Consider the following 21,026-nt stretch of genomic DNA (forward strand, 5'->3'; position numbering starts at 1 on the left):
AGGGCAGAATATGGAGTGAAGTCTATCACATACTATTTTGCATTGAGGAAGCCAAATCTGCACCTAAATAAGAGTATAATAATTTCCTTCATATTTCACAGTAAAGGTTTCATTTTTGAAGAAAAGCAGCCTTCTTAATTAGTATTGGTATGACTTCAGTGTTAATTAGTATTGGTAGCACTTTAAAAATATTTTTGCTATCATCATTATTGTCAATTTTTAATTGAGCTTGCAATTTTACAGGAATGCCATCATTCCATGTACTGTTAATTGGTGGTATTATAATCAGAAAGCATCCCCACCATATTTTCTAGTGAAATTAGTTCATCAGCCTCACAAGAAAAAAAGCATAATATATTAAGCATTTCCTGTGATATAAATACTTCCATGAAAAACAAAAAATACAGATGCTTACAAAACAGACTGTAGAATATGTGTACAATACCAAGTTCTGTACAAGTGCTGAAAATCCTTGTTTAAACTCTATTGAGATTAAAAAGAGTTCTGAGAGAAAGTGTCATTTGTTGCAAAGTCATGCAAAAGTGAACACCATGTGGAAAATGATGATCCAAGGCAAAGTAAATATGACTACTTACTAAAAGTGAAGGTTAGATGATAAACAAATAGAAGTGAAAAAGACGTCAGGTGATAGAGCTGCATCTAGTAAGTGAAGTATTTTTAGTTTAAATGACTTTCAAAACTTCGTGTAGAAAGTATCGCTGTTAAACTATAGGCTATGGTTGTGTTCAAAATTCTCACCAAAATTTGAGTATCTGTAGCCTGTTCTTGGACCATCTGAATTGCTTTTGCCAGGTCTTCTTCACCCTCTGGAATGCTATAATTGTCATCTGGTATCTAAATAACAGAGAAAGAGAATGATAGGAAGAGTTAGCAGGAATATAAAAATACCTTATTTCATTTTAGAAATAAATTTTCCTAACAAAACAAAGGATCAAAGAAATACACTTTACGTAAGACACCATGTCATTCTGAAGATCCATGAAAAATAAAGTAACAAGTAGGCGGCCCTCTGACTTCCTTATAAACATCACTCAATGTTACTACTGATGAACTTGAGGTTAGCTTACGGGCAACTGCTTTTACCTATACTGACAAATGTAGTCTAACAACTCTGCTGAAAAAAAAAGAATGTTAGGCCATCTAAATGCCACCATTCTCTCCGCATCCCAGATTTTCTCCACCATTACTTTTCATAACTACTAGCAACTGCAAATATCTAATAAATTATGTCTAATATTAAAAAGCAAAACAAAACTCACTGCCTGAATGTTAAGCTCTCGGAAGAATGCAACTGACTCTAGTTATGACATTAATGAGAGTGAACACTTATTGCATGCTTCTCATGTGCTGATCACAGCTTTAATCCTGTTACATTTATTAAGTCATTTCATGTGGTATGTATTAATATTATCTCCATTTTACCAGTAGTAATACAAAGCCTATCTTCTGTGTTTGTCCTGTCTCCTGTTTGCCTGGCCACAAATGCCAGGCTTGCTTCCACAGTTTCATTCACAGCTTCTGTCATCTTGGAGTGACTCTGCCTTCCAAGTCTCAGATGTAATGATAGGTTCCCTTGGAACAATGAATTAAAGGACAGGTTTGAGACAGTAACTATATTAGACTAAAGTATTGCTAAGTTGAAGGGAACCATAGGATCTGAGCTCCAGCTAGGTAGCAGGAATCTGGGAAACCTAGACTGGATGATTGAGAACACCTACTGGACAGAGACGACAGACTATAGTGTGGATCCACAAGGCAGGTGATGAGAAGCTGACTCTGAAGGACAATTAACAAGATAATCAAAAGAGCCAGATGTGTTAACCAATCTAAATTTTTAAATAGAATTTTCAAACCTCACTCTTAACCAGCTGATTAGCTAAATTCAGTTGAAAAAGTAGCATCACTTAAGAAAAAAATTTTTTAAGAAAAATAAAGTGAATATTTCACAGGAATAACTGTAATGAATTTATAGAATACGTAAAATGAACAAATTACCTCTTCATATTCATAATCATCTTCAGATGCTTCAGTTATGGTGACCTCTAAAGGTACTGTTAAGTCTGAATCTCAAAATAATGGAATAAAATTATTATATTTCAAAATTGAGATAACCTTAAAATACAGTACTATATCCAAGTATCTCACCAAGTTAGTAAATACACGTAAATTAAGCTATTTTTTAAAATTTCTCTTCCTCATACAGCCTACATTTATAGATGTTTTAAGACAAAATATCTTGTTATTTTAAATTATTATTCAAACAACCCAAACTCATGAAAAACTATATTTTTAATCTATTTACTATCTAATGATTTCCAATTTGATTCTAAGAAGGCTTACAAAAATGTACATGGTATCATAACATAAATTAGAAAGAGATAAGAAAAATGATGGACAGGAAAACTATGACAGTAAATTTTCAAACACATCTCAAACCACAGTGAATTTTCCGGAGTTTCTTAGTCATTCACAATGCAGTGTGACTTCTTTATTTGGTTTAAAGTATTGTGAACGAAAAAAGCAAAGCACACTAAGATTTAAATATAAGTAAAATATAGATTTCAATGTTTTTATCAATAAAAGATACTTACACCTCCACTCTCTTTCTTACATATCTCAATTTTAAAATTATCTTCTCAGAAAAGACAGCCTAATGTTTAAGCAAATATAAACTACTTAATAATCATAACTCAGCAGTTCATAAATTATCAAGATATATCAGCATTAAAATATCAGTGGAAATGATTCTAATAAAAAATTCTAACAGCATTGCTCTAAGACCTTCAAAAATTACAAGTTAGTCTAATTACAAATGAAAACTTCAAGACAACATTTAATCTTAAAAGAAATCAAAATACACGCCAGTAATGCTATTTTGTTGATTGGTCAGTAGGTTTACATTTTTTTTCAAATGCACAGACTTTATTAGGCCAAGTTTAAAAGGTATAAAATTAAACACTTCAGTGCACAGCAATGGTTATGAAAATCAAAGATTAGATTAGCCTAGTTTTCATTTTGCTGCTGGTTATAAGAAATTTCTCTATCATCCCATCCTGCAAGAGTAACCTGACGGTGTGTATAACAACTTCTGTTGTTTGTAATAAGAACTGATAACACACACATAGTATTTAACAGGAGCCAGGCACTGTCCTAAGGGTTTTACATGTATTAACTCATTTCATCCTCATCCTACCAATGAGGCTGAACTATTATTATCTCTGTTTTACAGATCAGGACTCAAATGCACAGTTACACAATCAGGACCTAACAGAGTTGGGAATCAGCCCCAGAAGCTTAGGTTTCACTATACTATACTACCTCTCTTGTTAACACAAATTAACATATGTAAATCATTTAGAATGGTGCCTGGCTTATAATAAATACTATACAAGTGTTTGTTGTTATTTTCCCTGTTCTGGAAAGAGATGAGTACCTGTGGAGAAGTCTCCTAAGTCTCCCATGATCTAGTGTTAAGATGAATGGATACATAAAAGACATTCTGAATCTTCCTCCTTTTCTAGATTTATATTTTTCTGACACATGTTCACTTAATGATATAAAATTTCCTTAGGTTCAGCTACAGGAAGTTCAGCCTCTTTTTTATGGAAAAATATGTCCCCTTCTGAGAAACAACTATTAGAAGCTGATTTTGTAGGCAGTCACTTGCCTGTAAGTCTCCAGAAAAGTAATGCTATCCTTCATCACTGCTTACACCATAATAAATTTCACAAAGAAGTTAACATTCTAAAATGATCTGGATAGAGTTTATAATTGTAAATAAGCCAACTGCTTATTTATTGTGAGGAAGAAACGTCAAAGCAAAGCTTCTTGAACATGGCTCTATAGAGGAAAAGGTGATTTGTCCTCAAAGCTTTGGAAATATAAAACAACACTTGTATACTGCTACCAAAAAAAAAATATTCTAGGGAATGGATTATAACCACTAATAATATATTGTTTCCCATAATCAAAAAAGAGTAAGAGAAAAATAACTACCATTTTATAAAGTTTAAAAAGTATTGTCACATGGATCATAACCATAGGTACTCTTAAAACCCTGTGAGATTGAATGGCACAGATACAGTAATCTCTAAATTGAAAAAAAATAAAGGAAACTAAGTCAGGAAGATGAATAGATTTGGCCAAAATCAAAGATATGAGTGACAAAGACAAGTGTCTTAAATATAAATACCATGAATTTTCAACTACACCGTGCTGTTTCTACAGTGACACAATAGCAATGTGCAATTTTTACCAATATCCTCAGTAATGAATTCTCACCTATTTGTTTTCCAAACTCTCAAGTGTCATATTACAAACAGATAAATCAAATCCTTTAAACAGCTCAGTCTGAAGACCCTAAAGGAAGGAGAAATATAAAAGAGCTACAGGGCTATCGACCCAAAGATTCAATAAACCAAGGGCAAGAGATTAACCAAACAAAAGATCAGGAAGAGTACAAATACCCAAAACAGGAATCAGGATCCTCCTTAATTGATACTGTTAGTACCCACAATATGATGTGAACAGAAAATTTTCCTTCTCAGAAGCAACTTAGTTGAAATGTGATGTTGCAGCATTACTAAAGAAGGAAATGTACTTTCGCATGTATCTGTCTAGCTGGCTAGCCGGCTGGCAACACATGGACAAATGCACAAACAAATCCCAAAACAATTCTGTGGCAGTTTACAGACATGCATACAGCTACAGGGAGAAAAAAATAAATGAATATGGAAATTAGCAGAGAAAGGGAAACAGTAGAAGGTACAGTACAGGCCATAAGGTCTCATGAACTTTGTTATATGCCACAGGTTTGACTCTAAGCTTCCCAGCAGTCAGGGTAAAAAGGGAAATGTAATCAGATACCAATTCAGTATCCATCCAATGAAAACAGATGAGTTTCTCAGCAGATGTACAGCAGTCTCTGATTCTGACGCCTGAGAGAAATCACGCTCTTAGGTTTTCATAAACAGAAAACTTTGGACTGTACAGATATTGATCCCCTTGGCCCTTGGGACAGCCAGAAAGAGAGAGTGAAGCAGGATCTGATGGTGCATCGTGTGTGAAAAAGGTTGGAAAGCACTGCTTTAGAAGCAATATTGGTAGGGTAGAAATGCACAGTTTGTCAAGAATTGCCTGAAAAATAAAACCTTTAATTTTGATTCTACTTTTACTGGGCAACTTTCTCATCTGTAATCTAATCTCTTAGGTGATCCTATTCTCCAGGAAATATCCATACAATTAAGCTGGTCACAATTTTCATACAAAGTTATTTTTCCACTGCAGAATAATAAACTGGCATGCTGGCTTAATATCAGTTTCTTCTTGCCAAGCTGACTCTGAGGCCCTACAAAACTCCCTTCCCATTACCTGCCTAGTTTTCCTTCAAAAAACATCATTGAACTCCAGTTCCAAAATTCTTTTTTTTCTACTCTGACTATTCCACTCAGATCTGGTCCTGCATTTCTAGAGCTTGAGCTTGACTTGACAATTTTGTGCCTGGTTTTCTAGTCTGATCTTGCCCAGGGTACTATCTGTGGCCCTCTTTCCTCCCTGGCCTGCACCCACAGTCCACAGCACCACCCCCTTCCAGGCCAGGTACTATATCCTATAGTCATGGCCTGGTCTCAGACTAAGGGTCATTCTCCACATCTCCACTTGCTCTGGAAGGAATTTAGTAGTACTTGTGAGTTTGCATACTATGAATTAGTTCCCTGGTACTTCATCACCACCAGTGAACTAGTAGTTTCTACATGAACAGAATCTGCACCAGATCCTGACCTTGCAGATCTTGTCAGAAAATAGGCCAATATACACCCACACTGAAACTGCCATGAAGCCCTAAATCCACCGAGTACTACAGAAGATACAACTGCAAGAAGCTTCAGAGAAGCATTTCAGCTGGCCTAATGGAGCAGAGTTTGATGTGACAGTTGGTATGATGGGGTCACAAACAAGGTTGTGCAAATGGACCACAGCCAGAAAGAAATGAACAATTTTCAGATGAGAGCAGCATACAAAGTTCCTCACACACTGGTCTCCTCCACTACTGCATCTGTAGGTAGTGATCACTGCCAGTAGCACCAGCTTTATAAAGAACTGGAGTGAAACATAAAGCTAATTATATTTTACATGATTTCCCAAAGCTGATATAGACAGAAATTGCTTTGTAATCTTTGATATCACTGCAGAATCAACGTACACAAAGGCAATCTAAAGTCTAGCCTGTATCCTCCATGATCAACATTTTACTCACTAAATTGAAATAAAAGAAATGTATTGTAAATATCAAACATTATAGTCATGTCCCCTTTCTTAGGAAAGCCAGTTTAAATAAAGTAAGTTAACTGAAAATAGACCAAAGGTGGCAAATAACTGGCACACTTGCTGTCATAATTCCCATTGCTGTTTGCTTCCTTCAGTCTTTCCTACCAAGTCTTAATACCACATGCTATGGAACCACTACCAATTCAATAGAATTGGCAAATGTGGAAATTTATTGGCCACTCCTGCCTAAGACAGCTGTTGCCTATCTTCTGCCTCAGAACCTGGAAAATAATTTTCGTTCAACGTATAAGGTTCTCATAGGGGATGGCGGTGTAAGTTTTTCCAACTTCTAAACCAGGAGACCCAAAGATATGGGGTCTATATATTATACCTCTATCTGAAAACATAAAGGCTAGAGGTTAAGATATTTGTCTACAGCCTTGCTACTCCAATTATAGTCCTTAGATCAGCCACACCAGCAGCACCTGGAAGCCTGTTAATGATGCAGGATCTCAACCCCTGAAACCCGCACTTACTGAATTAGAATCTTCATTTCAAGATCCATATCTTGGATTCATATACACAGTAACATCTGCCTAGTCTAGAAGACACAGAACAAAATATAATATTTTTCTCTCCAAATAATCTATGACTTCTGTGCATGTAGAATTCAGCACTCCAGGTTTAGTAACATGCCTCTACACTCTACATTCAAACTGTCTATCCTTTTTATTTGAATATATGTAGGATGCAATTAAGCACCCATGAGCAAATCCAGTTTTCCAATGATAATATGAAATACACTACTTGAGAACATAATGATTATTAAGGATTTTACTAATATTTTCTTACTTAATACTATAAATATTCCAGAGAGGTAACATCTTAGAGGAAAAATAACTAAGTGTTAAAAGCAGTAAATAACAAAATAACTTTTAAAAATAACAAAAGTTCTGTTTTAATTAAACAAAGTTATCAGTAAACATTACCACTGCAGTGAGATACTGGCTAAGGATATTACTTAAGAAGAAAAGTATGCATCTTAGATGGGGTATTGGTTTAGTGTGATCACCATATTTCAGGGTCTGGAATCCTTAATTTGCATTTTTGAAACAGTTGACTTTGGGACTGCATCCAGAGTTGGTTAGCCTCAAAGGACAGGCTTAAACTCAGTCAACCCTCACAGACTGCTGTTGGGGCCAAAGGAGGCCTTTTCAGGGGTCAGCAAATTCTCAAATTCTTAGCGTTAAAATGTCTAGAAAGTTAAAATAATAATCAAAAGCCAGTTAGGGGATCAGAGAATCAGCACAAAGAGAGGTAGGTAACAAAAACAATATTACTTTGGGGGCTCTACTTCCCTGGAGTCCATGCATTTCATTACTCTTCCTTGAATAAGGTCTTTCTTTAGACAAGTAGCAAAAAAATCAATTAAGCATTAGCTTTCTTAATACAATTCATTCCAGCCTGCATCTCTCAGCTAGAATAGGCACTCTGTCTGTAGCCACACATTAAAAGGCAACCCCTGATCACTACTATGAGCGAAAACCTCTCTCAAGTTGTATTGATTTTTAATAGAGCATTCATTAACGAAAGATGACCAATCTTCTTTACAATTACTAGAGATACCTACTTGCCCGTTTACAGATCACATAGTTAAAATCTAGCCTTATATTTTACAAAGCTGCAAATATCTTTCTAAAAAAGAGTTCACTAGAGGATTCATACATTCCATGATTAGATTTCTTAAAGTTCTGGAGATAGCTAAGTAAGATAAGAACTATGTCGTCTAAGTTTGCATCTCGCCCTATACAAGTTTAAAAATTAAAAGCAGTGTGCTCGCTTCGGCAGCACATAAACTAAAATTGGAACGATACAGAGATTAGCATGGCCCCTGCACAAGGATGACACGCAAATTCGTGAAGCATTCCATATTTTTATTCACTTTGTTATAGAGCAGAAATTAACTCACCGTTGTAAAGCAATTATACCCCAATAAAGATGTTAAAAAAAAATTAAAAGCAGTGATATAAACTATTGTGATAGAAATCATTTTAATGCTGACAGATATAAGATGCCTGGTTATCACTAGTATGGGCATTGGATAACTTTATACTTTGATGTAGATTAGCGCTGAAAGAGTCATTGAATTGTTTTTGAATTTAAAAAGGAAGATTACTGGAAAAGACAGCTTGTTAAGAGCTAGGAAAACAGAGTATAAAACCTCACTTAAGACACTAGAGCACCCACATATTTCATTCAAATTTATTTCAAACTATTCGAACATATTCCTGTAAAAATCATGTTTGCACTGAATGAAATACTATATATTTTCTTTGAGCTTTTCAACCAAGTTCTTCAAAGCTCCCTGTAGCAGGGATGTATACTGGGCCTGAGTCAGGACAGGTTAATCAGTTTAAAAGCCTATAAAATGAATCATTGCTGGATCTCTGGAATCTTGAATTAAATCCGGGGGGATTATATTTGGACAAAAAAATAAGGTAGATTTTGCAGTTTCCTTGATACCTTTAAGAATAAAACAGATTACCCATCTCTCTCCTATCTGCCTGAAGAATGGAGTAGTTATCTTTTTCTCAGGAACCCTCCCCCTCTCCTCAGTACCATTAATTTAGAGAAGGGGAGCTCAAAAGCTTTACACAAGAAATAGTGAACCTAATTATCCACATATGGCTATTCAATTTTTCTGGGTATTTCCAATGATAATCGCTCATCACTGTCTGATGTTTCTTCCTAACATCTCTGAGCCTCGTCAGGTCACGAGGTTACCATTTAGTTGCTAAAGGCGGAGGGGGGGCGGGGTGGTGCTATTTTTATCATTAAGTAGCCCAGATTGAAACTACCCAGTAAGTAGATGCTACCAAAACAAATCACTTAAGCATTAGACAACTGGACCATCTACAGGATCCAGCTGGATATTCTGAGCTTCCTCCTTCCTCTCCTTAAAGCCTAGAGGTAGCGGTCTTTTCCTTAACCTCCTGATGTTACCCTACGGATTTATTTTCACGGCATTCCGAAGGTTTGCGGGCTTAAGAAAACCCCTGAGGTAAAGGAGGGTTGGATTAATTTGTTGTGCTACTTTAAAATAAAATTGCAAAGTTTACTGAGCGGTGACTACTAACTTTTTCCAACAGGAACACATCAGCCTACAACTACTACAAGGCGAAAAATTACAGTGGGTAGGTATCAGGGGGTCGCGGTGGCGTTGAAACCACCTAGAGGTCCAATGGGCATCTCTACCGGCTGGGTGACCGCAAGCTTCACAGGGCACCCAGAGCGGGAAGCCCCCGCCCTCGCCCCCAACACCCGTTACCGCGGCCAGCGTCTGGGTGCCGCGCCTACTTGGGAAGGATACGCTCCAGGTAGTAGGCGCCCTCGGCGGCCACCGCTTCCGCGGTGTCCCCGGCAGCCGTCGAGCCCATGCCCAACGCTTCTTCCAGAACCCGCAGGGCCGAGGAGGGCATCCCTTTCTGAGAAGCCATCTGAAGCGCTCCGTGAGCCTGCCCCTGGCTACCGCACCGCGTCCCTAAGGGCAACCGCGAAGACGCTTCAGTACGAACACACACGCAGCTCTCGCGAGAGCCTGGCATCCTTCACCCCTCCCACCGCGCGGGCTCCGGGCCCGGAAGGGCTGCCCCGAGCCCTAAATGGGGAAGTCCTCCTCGCTTCCTACGTTACTGGGGCAACCTCGTTGCCTAGTTACCCTGAGCCCTCGGGATGCAGTTCCTGAACTGGACGAGATAAAATGAAGCAATGGGCTTGGTTTGCACACCTTTTCTTACTGAGATGGCTTGGTTTTCTTCAGTTTTGACCCTAGCATTTGTTTTTCACTTTGTTTTCTTCTCTAAATTGTCTTTCTGTTGGTTCTTACATGCCAATCATCAGTCCCCAGATTTTTAGGTATGTGTATAGAGTCCTAGTTGTCCCCAGGGAAAACTAATGGAAAAGAGGAAGATACTCAGTACCTGTAGAAAAAAAAAGTCCTAGAAATCATAACTGAGAGATTGGCCCAGGGGAACTACCAATAAAGAACTAGGATGGTCACCCTAGCCAATTCCATTCTCATACTCATTCAAAATATTTATCTGGACGTCTGTTTTCTCTTTGGTTTTATACTCTGGGACTTGGAATTGTAGTTGTAACGTTGATTCTTACCAAAGTAAAGCCATTTCCATAAGAATTTTGAGGTACGAATTGTCCTAACATAATGTATAATAAATGATATTTGCCCAGTCATGTGCAGTCCTTTTGCTATGACAGAATCTTCCTCGGGTTTATATTGTGTATGTATCAGAACCATCTACAGGGCCCTTTTATTTACGGATTCTTTTTCATCCTACATTCTAATGAATATTGGATGCCAAACAGCACCTCATTATAAAAATTCCCATTTATTTCCAAAAGAAACATAGTGGCAACTTCTAATGAGGTGATTAAGAGCTTCAATGCTGGAACCAGAGAGGCTGCATTCAGAGCCTGGCTCCACCATTACTAGCTATGAAACCTTGGGCAAACCACTTAATGTAATGCCTCCACTTAAGGCCCCAGTTTCCTCATTTTTAAAATGGGGATATTATTACCTACCTCAAAGTATTGTTGCAAGAGGTAAAACAACATAAAGAGTTGAGAACTCACCAGCCACATGGTAGACACTAAGAAATAGCTGTTATTTGTACTTAATTGTTTGGTTTTGTTTTGGGATTTTTCTTTTAGCGTACTCAAACATCACAATTAGATGTAATAGTTAGAGAATTCATCCCTAGTAGTATTTATTCTTTTAATAACTTACTCCTTGTCATTGACTTCTCATATCAAACATATCCCGAGTGCTCTTTAAGATGCAAGGAAGAATTATAAGGGGCTGAAAATTCAGGGAACTCTGAAATTGGGGTATCCACTGCTTTTCTCAAAAGCCTGATCTTCCTTCCAAAGGGAGGAATTTCCTCATCCCTCAAGGTTGTTTCCTGTAAGCACAAGCCTGAGATATGACCTGGGTGAGGAGTGTCAGGGCCTTGCACACTCAGCAAGAAATGTAGAAACGTGAGAGAACCATAGAGGAGGGTGTCTCTGAACAATTAACGTATACTTTGATTTTTTTGTCTGTTATAACAGCTCTTCTCTTAATTTTTAGAGGTAGTATGTCATGTTCTACAGATAGGTTTGAATCCTGGCACTTCTGTATGACCTTAGGTAACTTAAGCTCTGAGAGCCTTAGTTTCCTCTTCTCTAAAACAGAGACTTTAATATCCACCTTACTAAAATATAGATTAAATGAAATAAAATATGTAAGAAGCACTGAAGATCATGAAGAAGCAAAGCCTCTACCTACAAAAGTGAATCTTGCTCATTCAGAAATTTGAGCTTTTTTCTTTAAAGTGTAATAGACATCTAAATTTCCATTCCTCATAGAGCTTTTTAAAATGGTTTCATTGGATATAGGGCTTAAAAATCACTATTAAATGCAAATAAAGTTGCCCCGCCCCCCAAAAAATGTCCAGTATATTAAATATTTTCAATAAATGTCAGTAAAATTTACTTAAATTATTGAGAGAATACGCCAGTCTCAACTTGGATATTATATTTATAAGGAACTTAAATATATAGAAAATTTTTTAAGACAAAACTTAAATATTTTTAGAAATGTCCAGAATTCAAAAACGGAGATATTAAGAGTCATAAGAAAACAAATAAATTATGACTAGTATCCACCATTTAAGGCAGAGAAGAAGTGGAAAAGATTCTTGTCAGAAGAGCTAAAAAAAAAAAAGTCATAACTTAAAGAGGTATCATTACTCCACTCCTCAAAAAAATGTTTTTTTAATTCTGGAAGTCTCATTTTCTAAGTGTTACAAATAACCAAAGTTTTAACTCAGAACTATCAATTTGATTACATCCATTTCATGACGTTCAAATTTAGATGTCACCCAAGATGTTTTTGGCTTCCCTACAATTTAAACACGTTTCACAGGACCAGAGCAGCAGTGCATTTAAAAATTCAAATTAGTAGTGTCTTTAATATCTTACTTTGTAAACCTTTAGATTTCTACAATGGATGAGTAATATTTTTTAAAAGCAATTAAATAAAAGCAAAAGTAATCTTAACAAATACAAACAGAACCAATAATTTCCTTCAGATAAAAATTGGGATGCAACCTCCTGTAGTGATTGCTAATATCTTAAAACCAGTATGTCTTTGCAATGGATGAATTTGAAAATAATCCTTTTACATTGGAATTCTTGTTCCATTAATTGCTGGTTTTATTTAAAAGAAGTGTGAAAACCTTACTAAGAAAAAGCAAAAACTTCAGATCACAGTAGTGGTTTCAGTTATAATGCTATCCTATAGTCCTTCCATTCTATAGTCCTTACTTTTAAAAATATCTTACAATATTTTAAGTGTAAAAAAAAAAGAAAATTGCCTTAACATTTTGATAAATGAACAGCAAGCCATCTAGTTTCCCTTTGAATATGCTCCTGAAAGAGGTAAATAAAGAAAACCAATGGAGACAGTCAAAATGAAGCAACAACCACAAAAGTCAACAGTTTTTATTTCCTCCCAGACTAAATGCTCCATTGTTGTAAAAGTGAAATTATTTTTAAAAGCAAAACCAGAAAAGAATCTGACAATGGATTTACTCTTCACATTTATAGTTTCAAAGGAGAAAATATTCATATGTAAAGTTATAGTAAATTACTATTCAATTTTCAGAAGTTGAGTGTTCATTTGCTACCAATAGAGCCCAAGCCATATACTGATGCATCTTTTTATGAAAGTAACTATCTTATTTTCTTTCAAAAGCTCACAATAAGTGGTAGCCAGTTTTAGAATTTCAGAATTCATAGAAGTAGTGGTAATTGACCGTGGTCAGCCATACAGCTATATTTTCCCTTTTTTTCACTAACAACTGTTCACAAATTCATATCTCTTGTTTTCTTAGCCCATGTAGTTCAAATAGGATCAATCCTCTGACTTTAGTGATGAGCACATGACCCAAGCTTAGCATAATAAGATTTCATTTCTCTTGGCTACAGTGATCAGCTGCCAAGTTGGCATGTGACCTAAGAAGAGCCAATGAGGCATGGTGGGAAATTGGAGATTCTGGCAAAAGGATTAATTTCATCCCTTGGGATTTAAGTTCTAGAGTTGCTAGTCACTTTGCAAACATGAAGAAAATTTCTATCTAAGACTTGAGTAAAAATGGAGGACCGAGGTGAAAGAAACAGAAAACCTGAGTCCAGATAAAGTCACTTGAACCTCTAGTATATATGTATATATTTTCTTGCTCTGTCAGCTGATAGGGTCTAGAAGCAAAAACACCCCCATAAGCAATGACCAGACCTACCACCCAGATCTTGGTTTATTATACCATTTTCCAATAAAAAGAAGAGCCAATGGAGAAAAGGCTGGATATAGGGCTGGTCTGGGAATGTACAAGACTGGAACATCTTACAGTGCCAGAAAGTAAAAAAGTGCCCCCCAACTAAAAATCCCACGAAAACGAGGTATAGCAAAAGGACACAGTAGCTAAGTGAAAGAGCTCCCCAAAATGTACAAAGCTAGAACAATTTGAGCAACAAAATTAATAAAGTAGTATTGGAAAATAACCCAAAGTATAAAATAAACATCTATAATTTCATACTGATATAAAGAAATGATTTCATAAATAAATAGAAGAGAATGGACACATCTCCTGTGAAGAAGAATTCCAAATAATGGATGTAGATACACCACATTCAAGGAATGGAGCATAACTCACCACTCCTTAAGGGTGCACTGCACATGACGATGACTTTCTTCTAAAGAGTAGAATATGGAAAGTGGGGGAAAAAATTAATTTACAGTGGAGCAACCTGACAAACACTACCTCAGAAACCCATAAACCCAGACTAGTCATGAGAAAAACGTGAAATAAATCTCAACTGAGGAACAGTCTACAAAATACCTTACTGGCATCACTCAAAACAGTCAGCATCATGAAAAACAGAGAAAGTGTGAGCCAAGAAGCTCCTAAGGAGGCCGATGATTAAATGTAATGTGGGATCCTAGAACAACATATGGACATTAGGTAAAAACTAAGAACATCTGAATAAAGTTTGGACTTTAATAATAATGTATCAATATTGCTTCAATAATGTGATAAAAATGTGCCATATTAATGTAAGATATTGATAATAAGGGAAACTGGATGTGGCTATATGAGGACTTTCTATACGACCTTTGCAACTCCTTGGTAAACCTAAAACTATTCTTAAAAAGTTTATTTTTAGAAGATTACTTGAATCTTGATTCTAGTGTTGCCTTAAACAAAACTCATCCCTTGACCCTTCTCTTATTTGGAACCATAATTTTTTTTCCTTTAGCAAGTTTCTGTTGGGCTTTCTGTCACTTGCAATTCAACAAGGCCTAGCTGATATATTGACTCTATAGAGAATCTTTTTTTAAAAAATACATTTGAAGGTATATTTTACTGCCAAGGGTGTTTTTCCAAAACTGTCTGATATGACATACCTTTATGCATTTAGACCTGAAAGAACTTTTCTTTTTCCCACACAGGGGGAAGAAATACAGTTTGCTTTCACACATAGGAAAAGAACCGAATGGCCTATTTTAGAAGGCACTCTCCTCTATCTTGTCCACTTGTCAAGCACTTCCTCATCTACAGACTGAGAAAAGAAAGATAAAAAGAAGTGGTGAGGGAAGAAAAATGGCAGTGGTTGGAAGGAGAGAGGAATTGCATGGAGAGTGGTGAGGGGTTGGAGGTAGAAGTTGAAGAAGGGGTAGGTAGAAGAGGAAGTCTCACTTGGAGAGTATCACAAAAACAAACAAAACAAAGCAAAACTCATGATACAGAGAAAACAACAGTGGTTGCCATGGGGGAGAGGGTTTGGAGGGTGGGTGAAATGGATGAAAGAAGTCAAGACGTACAAACTTTCAGTTATAAAATAAATAAGTCATGAGAAAGTAATGTAGAGCATGGTGACTAGATTCTATAGTACTGTAGTGCATGTTTGAAAGTTGCCAAGAGAGTAAATCTTAAAAAGCTCTCATCAGAAGGAAAAAAACCTTGTAATTTTGTATGGAGTCTGATGGTAACTAGACTTATCATGGTGATTATTTCATGGTATAAATAAATATTGAATCATTACACTGTACACCTGAAACTAATATAATGTTATATGTCAATCATACCACAATAATAAAAAATGATACATTTCCTTAACAGTATATTTCAGACATTGACCCACGTCAGTAGATAGAGAAATGGCACATTCTTTTTAGTGGCTATATAGTACTTCTCTCTATAGCTACATGATAATTTGTTTAAGCAGACTTCAGGGCATTTTCTGCTTTTATTTCAAGCCTTGACACTTCACCCAAACTGGGAAAGAGAACAATCGTCTTCTGTTTGTTCTTACCAAATCTGACTAGAGTGGAAAGCTCAGGAATATAACATATGCATGCAAGGAAATGTTCTTCCTCTCATTTTCTACTTCCGGTATTCCTTCAGTCAATTCACCATTGAGTATTACATGGAAGCGCCTCCTACACACATAAAATAATTTAACATTTAAAGTTTTCACAATTAGTCTGTGTTTGTAAATGTTTTTTAAGATTAAATGCAACACAAAGGTTCAGAGAGAATTCTAAATTTCTTTCTTCTGGCAAAATTTCCCAACTTGTTTTCTTATTGTTGCTATTCATGGGTGTATTTCTTCAAACTAACAACAAAAAAAAAACCTCACTAAATTTTAAAAAGCTAATGCTTTGGTTGTGGTGATTGGTCAGTTTTAATAAACAGAAGTGTTAGAATTATTTGCATATTCAGCAGAGCTCATTTTGTACCATTCTTTGTAACATTAAAGAAACTGCAAAATTGTAAGAAGGGAAGACATAGCTTCTCAAGGTCACCTTTCTAAATCAACTATAATATGACTAAAGGTTAGCAAATCAATGAATGAACCATGTGACTTTTCTTCCTTCATGATTCTTGGCACAGTTGTGATATGTGAAATGTCTTACGGAGATCAATGGATGTAACTAAACATGAGGATGCAGAGTGTGGCAGGAATTATATATGTGACTATAGCCCATATCAATATATTTGGATATCATCCTAAAATTAATAGGAGGCCACTAAAGGATTTAAATAAGAGAGGAAAATGGCCAGATTTTAGGGTGTATAACCTCTTAAAAAACTATTTGTAACTTATGCTTTTAATTAAATATATAATCATAAATAAATGCATTTACACGTACACATATACACATATATGTGATTATGTGTATATTAAATGCAGCCTTTTTCATTTCTTTTTTGTTTGCATCATCCTTCCCCATCCCCTCACCCTTCCACCATATCTGCTCACTCCCATCAAGATTAACCATGTTAAAAATATGATGTCTTTCTATATTTTCTCATTTATAGCCCACCATGGCCTCTAAGCATCACTTAATATCCTTGCTTAGTGTGCCAGATTACAAGGTTTATTGCCGTCTCCTGATACTGAGGAGTTTCTCTAGTTATACATGTAACTAAGTAGGTCAAGAAGCCCACAACTTGATTACAAACCACAACTTGAACACCAGGTAACTGCTTGCTCTCCAGAGGGAGAGAGGCTAGATTATTTGTATAAATAAAGTTCACTTTTTTAGTGACTGTACACTATTCCTTAATGTACATATAATACTATGTATTTATTATAATACTATTTATTTATTTAACTTTCCACCATAAAATGCAACCATGAGCAATAATAAATAAAATCCATGTACATGTAACCTTAAGTAATATTGCTTTGATTTCTGTGGTATAGATTCTGTAGAATGGTAGAAGATCTGCCTCAAAGGTATATTTATTTTTAATTTCAGTAGCTGTTGCCAGATTATTTTTGCCCAACATTTTAAAGCCTCACTTTTACATCTGCAGTACGTACATGTATAGATTTCCTTTAATTTTTAACTCTGCTGGGGGTAAAATGACATCTCAATATTACATTAATTTTCACTCCCTGACAACTAGTGAACTGTAGTGTCTCTTTCATGTCTGTTGCCATTTCAATTTGCAATATTGTAAAGTGTCTTTTACCCTTCACCTCTTTTCTATGTTTTTTGTCAAATTGTGAGAGCTGCTTGTAATTGATTGACATTAGGTCTTAGCCTATCAATTTTGTTACAAATATTTGTCCACATTTATCATCTTGTTATTGGCATCATTTATAATATATTTTAAAATGAAAAAACTTTCGATTTTCTTATAGTCAGTTATGGCTATATTTTTTGTCTTCTGGGTTTACAGTTTTGATTAAGAATATTTTGCCAGAATTTAGGTGTGGTAAACACTCTCTTAAAGTCTTAAAACTCTCAAGTTTTTACTTCTTTATTTTCATTTTTAAGTCTTTAATTCATTTGGAGTTTATTTTTGTGTAGTAGATAAATAGATTCCAATTTTATTTCTTCCAGGTGGATAGCCAGTAATACCAGAACAAAAAATACCAGAAAAAATTTTTTTCTTTCCATTTGAATACATAATTTTATACATTAAATTCTCATTTTTGCTGAGATTTATTTGTGAAATATTTATTCTATTCCTCTAACTTGTTTGTTTCTTTACCAATATTGTATTTATTTGTGTTTAGTCGTTTTTCCATTTTGCTGTTCTGATATCTGGAATGTCAAGTCCCTTTTCAGGTTTCTCTTTTATTCTTAGATCTTTTGGGCCAATAAATATTAATATTGTTTTATACATGCTCCTCCCCCTAAAAAACCACATTGGGATTCTAATTAGATTAAATATATATATTTAATTAAATATGCATTAAATATATATATTTAGGAGAATTGACTTCCTAATAATAACATCTTCCTAAGGACCTAGTAGTCCTTTCCATTTGTTCAATTTTGTTTTATGTCTTTCAATAAGATTTTATGTTTTTATATCTAAATATTTCAAACATGCATAAAAGTATGACAAATCATTTAATCTGTACCTTTTACAGAGATTAAATATTTTCACTTGGGAAAATATTTTATATATAGCAACTCCCAGTTATGATGAGTTCCTTGATTTAGATCATTTCATTTTGTCCTGTGAAGCATTTTTTATGATTTCATTTCATTTGACTTATTTAATAGTTATTGAATTTAATCAGTGTCCTCTAAAAACTATTTTCGGGTAAAAATTCTATTTAGTTTTTTTGTTCTAACTCACTTTTGATCAATATGTCTGTATTGATTGCTTCCTCTTGATATTTTGCACTATAAAACACCAAGTAAATAATAAAGAAACATGGTACATTCAAATAAAAAATTTAATAAGTTAAAATCCCAATTGATTCAGGTTTAATTATTACATAAGACCTTCTATTTCTACAGACTCCTTTTGCCTTCTGTTCATCCCTTCCTCCTTTCTTTGCCTTTCTCATATTTAAATTACAGGCTATCTGAAACTCTATATGTGACTTTTTTGGTCTTTAGAAGAAAGAAGTTGAGTCAAGGATGTAATACAAGAATGTACTCAACACAATACATATGTATTGATTTCTTCTATGTACAGTGCTCAGAACAAGGCATCAGTGATAAGAGGGGAGTAGGAATTTAAAAATGAATAGCCCCACAGACATAGAAAACAAACATTGTTACCAAAGGGGAAAGGGTGGGTGGGTCGAGGGATAAATTAGGAGTTTGAGACTAACAATACACACAACTATATGTAAAATAGATAACCAACAAGGACCTACTTCACACAGAGAACTATACTTAATATTTTGTAATAACCTGTAAGGGAGAAGAAACTGAAAAAGAATATATATACATATATATATATATATATATATATACACACACACATATATATATATATATGTATATATCTGAATCACTGTGCTGTACACCTGAAACTAACACAACATTGTAAATCAACTATACCTCAATAAAAAAAAAAATTTTTAGTGAATAGCAGACAGTTCCTTCTTCTGAAAGTTGACAATCTAATAGTTGATTCCAATTTGAAAAGTTACTCAAGAAAGAATGGCTTTTATAGCAACATATAATAGCATAAAATTGGAAAATGTTACCAAAACAAAAAGGGGGCAGAAGGGAAATACAGCTTCAGTTAAGAATATAACAAAGATTAACAAGAAGAAACAAATCCAAAATTTAAAAGAAAAAGTGTATCATATAATACATGATGGTATGTAACCATATTGTCCTAATAGGTGAGTTGTTTATTCAGCTGAGCAAACTGATGTTGTGACGAGGAGATAGTTATTTGCCCAGATGAGTGACTTGTTTGCCCAGAAAAATTGCTTTGCAAGAATCTCTTGAAGCAAACAGCAAAGATGTTTATTGGTTTGGAGTCTGACTTAAAATTTCCTGGCTCAAACGAAAGTAATGTTTACATAGGTAACCTCAGATTACTGTGGGAGGTTTGGTCTGACCTCAGGAAAATAACCTAATCGCTTAGTCTCATTAGCAAAATGAAGCCCAAACTCTTACTAGGCAACCGGAACATCTTGAACAATTTATCAGTCAGCCATTGCCACAAAACTGTGGCCTTACAAACCACTCCAAAACACAGGAGCAGACACACAATCAGACGTTCTTTCTTGCCTATGCATTTGTGAGTCAGTTGAGGTTCAGCTGATCTAGACAGGGTTCAGTTAGGCTTGATCCCAAAGTTTGGTTAAATCCAGGCATTTTTCCAGGTGTCTTTCATCCTCCTTGACAAGAGTTTCCACAAATATGTTCTTCTCTTGGCAAAAAGGAAGCGAACAAGAGGGCAAATTCAACCCCACAAAAGCCATTTCAGGCTTTTGCACAAGTCTGTAGTGGAAGCTCTGACAGTTGGGTTGTCTCTTATTTTAGTGCAAGTGCCTGACTTAAGCTTTGATTTCCCAGGCATCCATTTCAAAGAGGCCCCCACTTCAAAGATGGCTATCTTGAATAAATACATTGCCCATCACATGACTAGATAAAGAACCAGGCTTCACCATCCCCCTCCCTGCCCAGGCTCCTTTGTTTTAGAGATCTTGGTTGGTTTCAAAAACTGACCACTTGGGCCACTAATTTTTCTCTTCCAGCGCTTTAAATTCTTGCTCTTATGACTTAAATTCATCAATAAAGAGTGAGCCTTCAAAACCCCACTCTCAACAGAAACCTAGGCTGATTCTCTCTCTTTTCTTTCTCTCTCTCTCCCCTTCACTGTGTGGCCCCAGGTGTGTCATGTAATTTCCAGGACTTGTAAGTAATAAACCCATTTGGTTTTTCTTTTTCAAATTTTCCCGACGATTATTGCTGAGGGCATCTTGCAATCACAATGAGAACCACAAGGGCCGAGCAAGGCCACAACATTGGTTATCTATAGGATGAGACCAGCACACAATAATGTCACCTCAACTAAAACCCCCATTGACCAAAATAAAACTCAAAAATCCAATCCAAACATTTATCCAAAATAAAGCTCAAAAATCAAGCCAAGAAAGCACCTGCCATGAGGCCATATTAAGAACTGCAGAGTTGGAACCCAATAATTCAACCTACCAAATTTTTTGAAAGAAACACTCTTAAATTTAGCCTTCAACCAGCCTCGGTCAGAGGTGGTTTGGCAAATTAGAAAGTCTCTGTGCAGGCATAGAAAAGTACTCAAATATAATTAACATGGATAGTTTCTCCCCTACATCATTCATTATATCCTTCCCACAAATCAGTTTCTAGCCTTTTAGAA

General features: G+C 35.5%; 1 protein-coding gene and 1 non-coding gene across 5 annotated transcripts in view; one reads left to right on the forward strand and one right to left on the reverse strand.

Annotated features, from left to right (window-relative positions):
- Window positions 1–10,123, reverse strand: part of SPAG16 (sperm associated antigen 16) — a 207,950-nt gene extending 197,827 nt beyond the window's left edge. Inside the window, exons 1-3 of one of the 4 annotated variants that reach the window (XM_022567608.3) lie at window positions 9,659–10,116; window positions 2,017–2,063; window positions 760–855 (exon numbers count right to left, since the gene is read on the reverse strand). In XM_022567608.3, coding sequence (XP_022423316.2) covers window positions 760–855; window positions 2,017–2,063; window positions 9,659–9,893 — 378 coding nt within the window. In that variant the 5' untranslated portion in view covers window positions 9,894–10,116. Of the gene's footprint in view, window positions 1–759; window positions 856–2,016; window positions 2,064–9,658 lie in introns of all 4 variants that reach the window. The other 3 variants (XM_089916411.1, XM_089916410.1, XM_022567615.3) reach the window with 3 other exon arrangements.
- Window positions 8,121–8,224, forward strand: LOC115802173 (U6 spliceosomal RNA). The gene has a single exon (XR_004022573.1). It is a non-coding gene; the product is annotated as a U6 spliceosomal RNA (small nuclear RNA).
- Window positions 10,124–21,026: the final 10,903 nt, after the last annotated feature.

Source organism: Delphinapterus leucas, chromosome 8, assembly GCF_059928025.1.
Source record: "Delphinapterus leucas isolate spDelLeu-1000000601 "Yukka" chromosome 8, BTC_Dleu_Yukka2, whole genome shotgun sequence".
Classification (NCBI taxonomy): domain Eukaryota; kingdom Metazoa; phylum Chordata; class Mammalia; order Artiodactyla; family Monodontidae; genus Delphinapterus; species Delphinapterus leucas.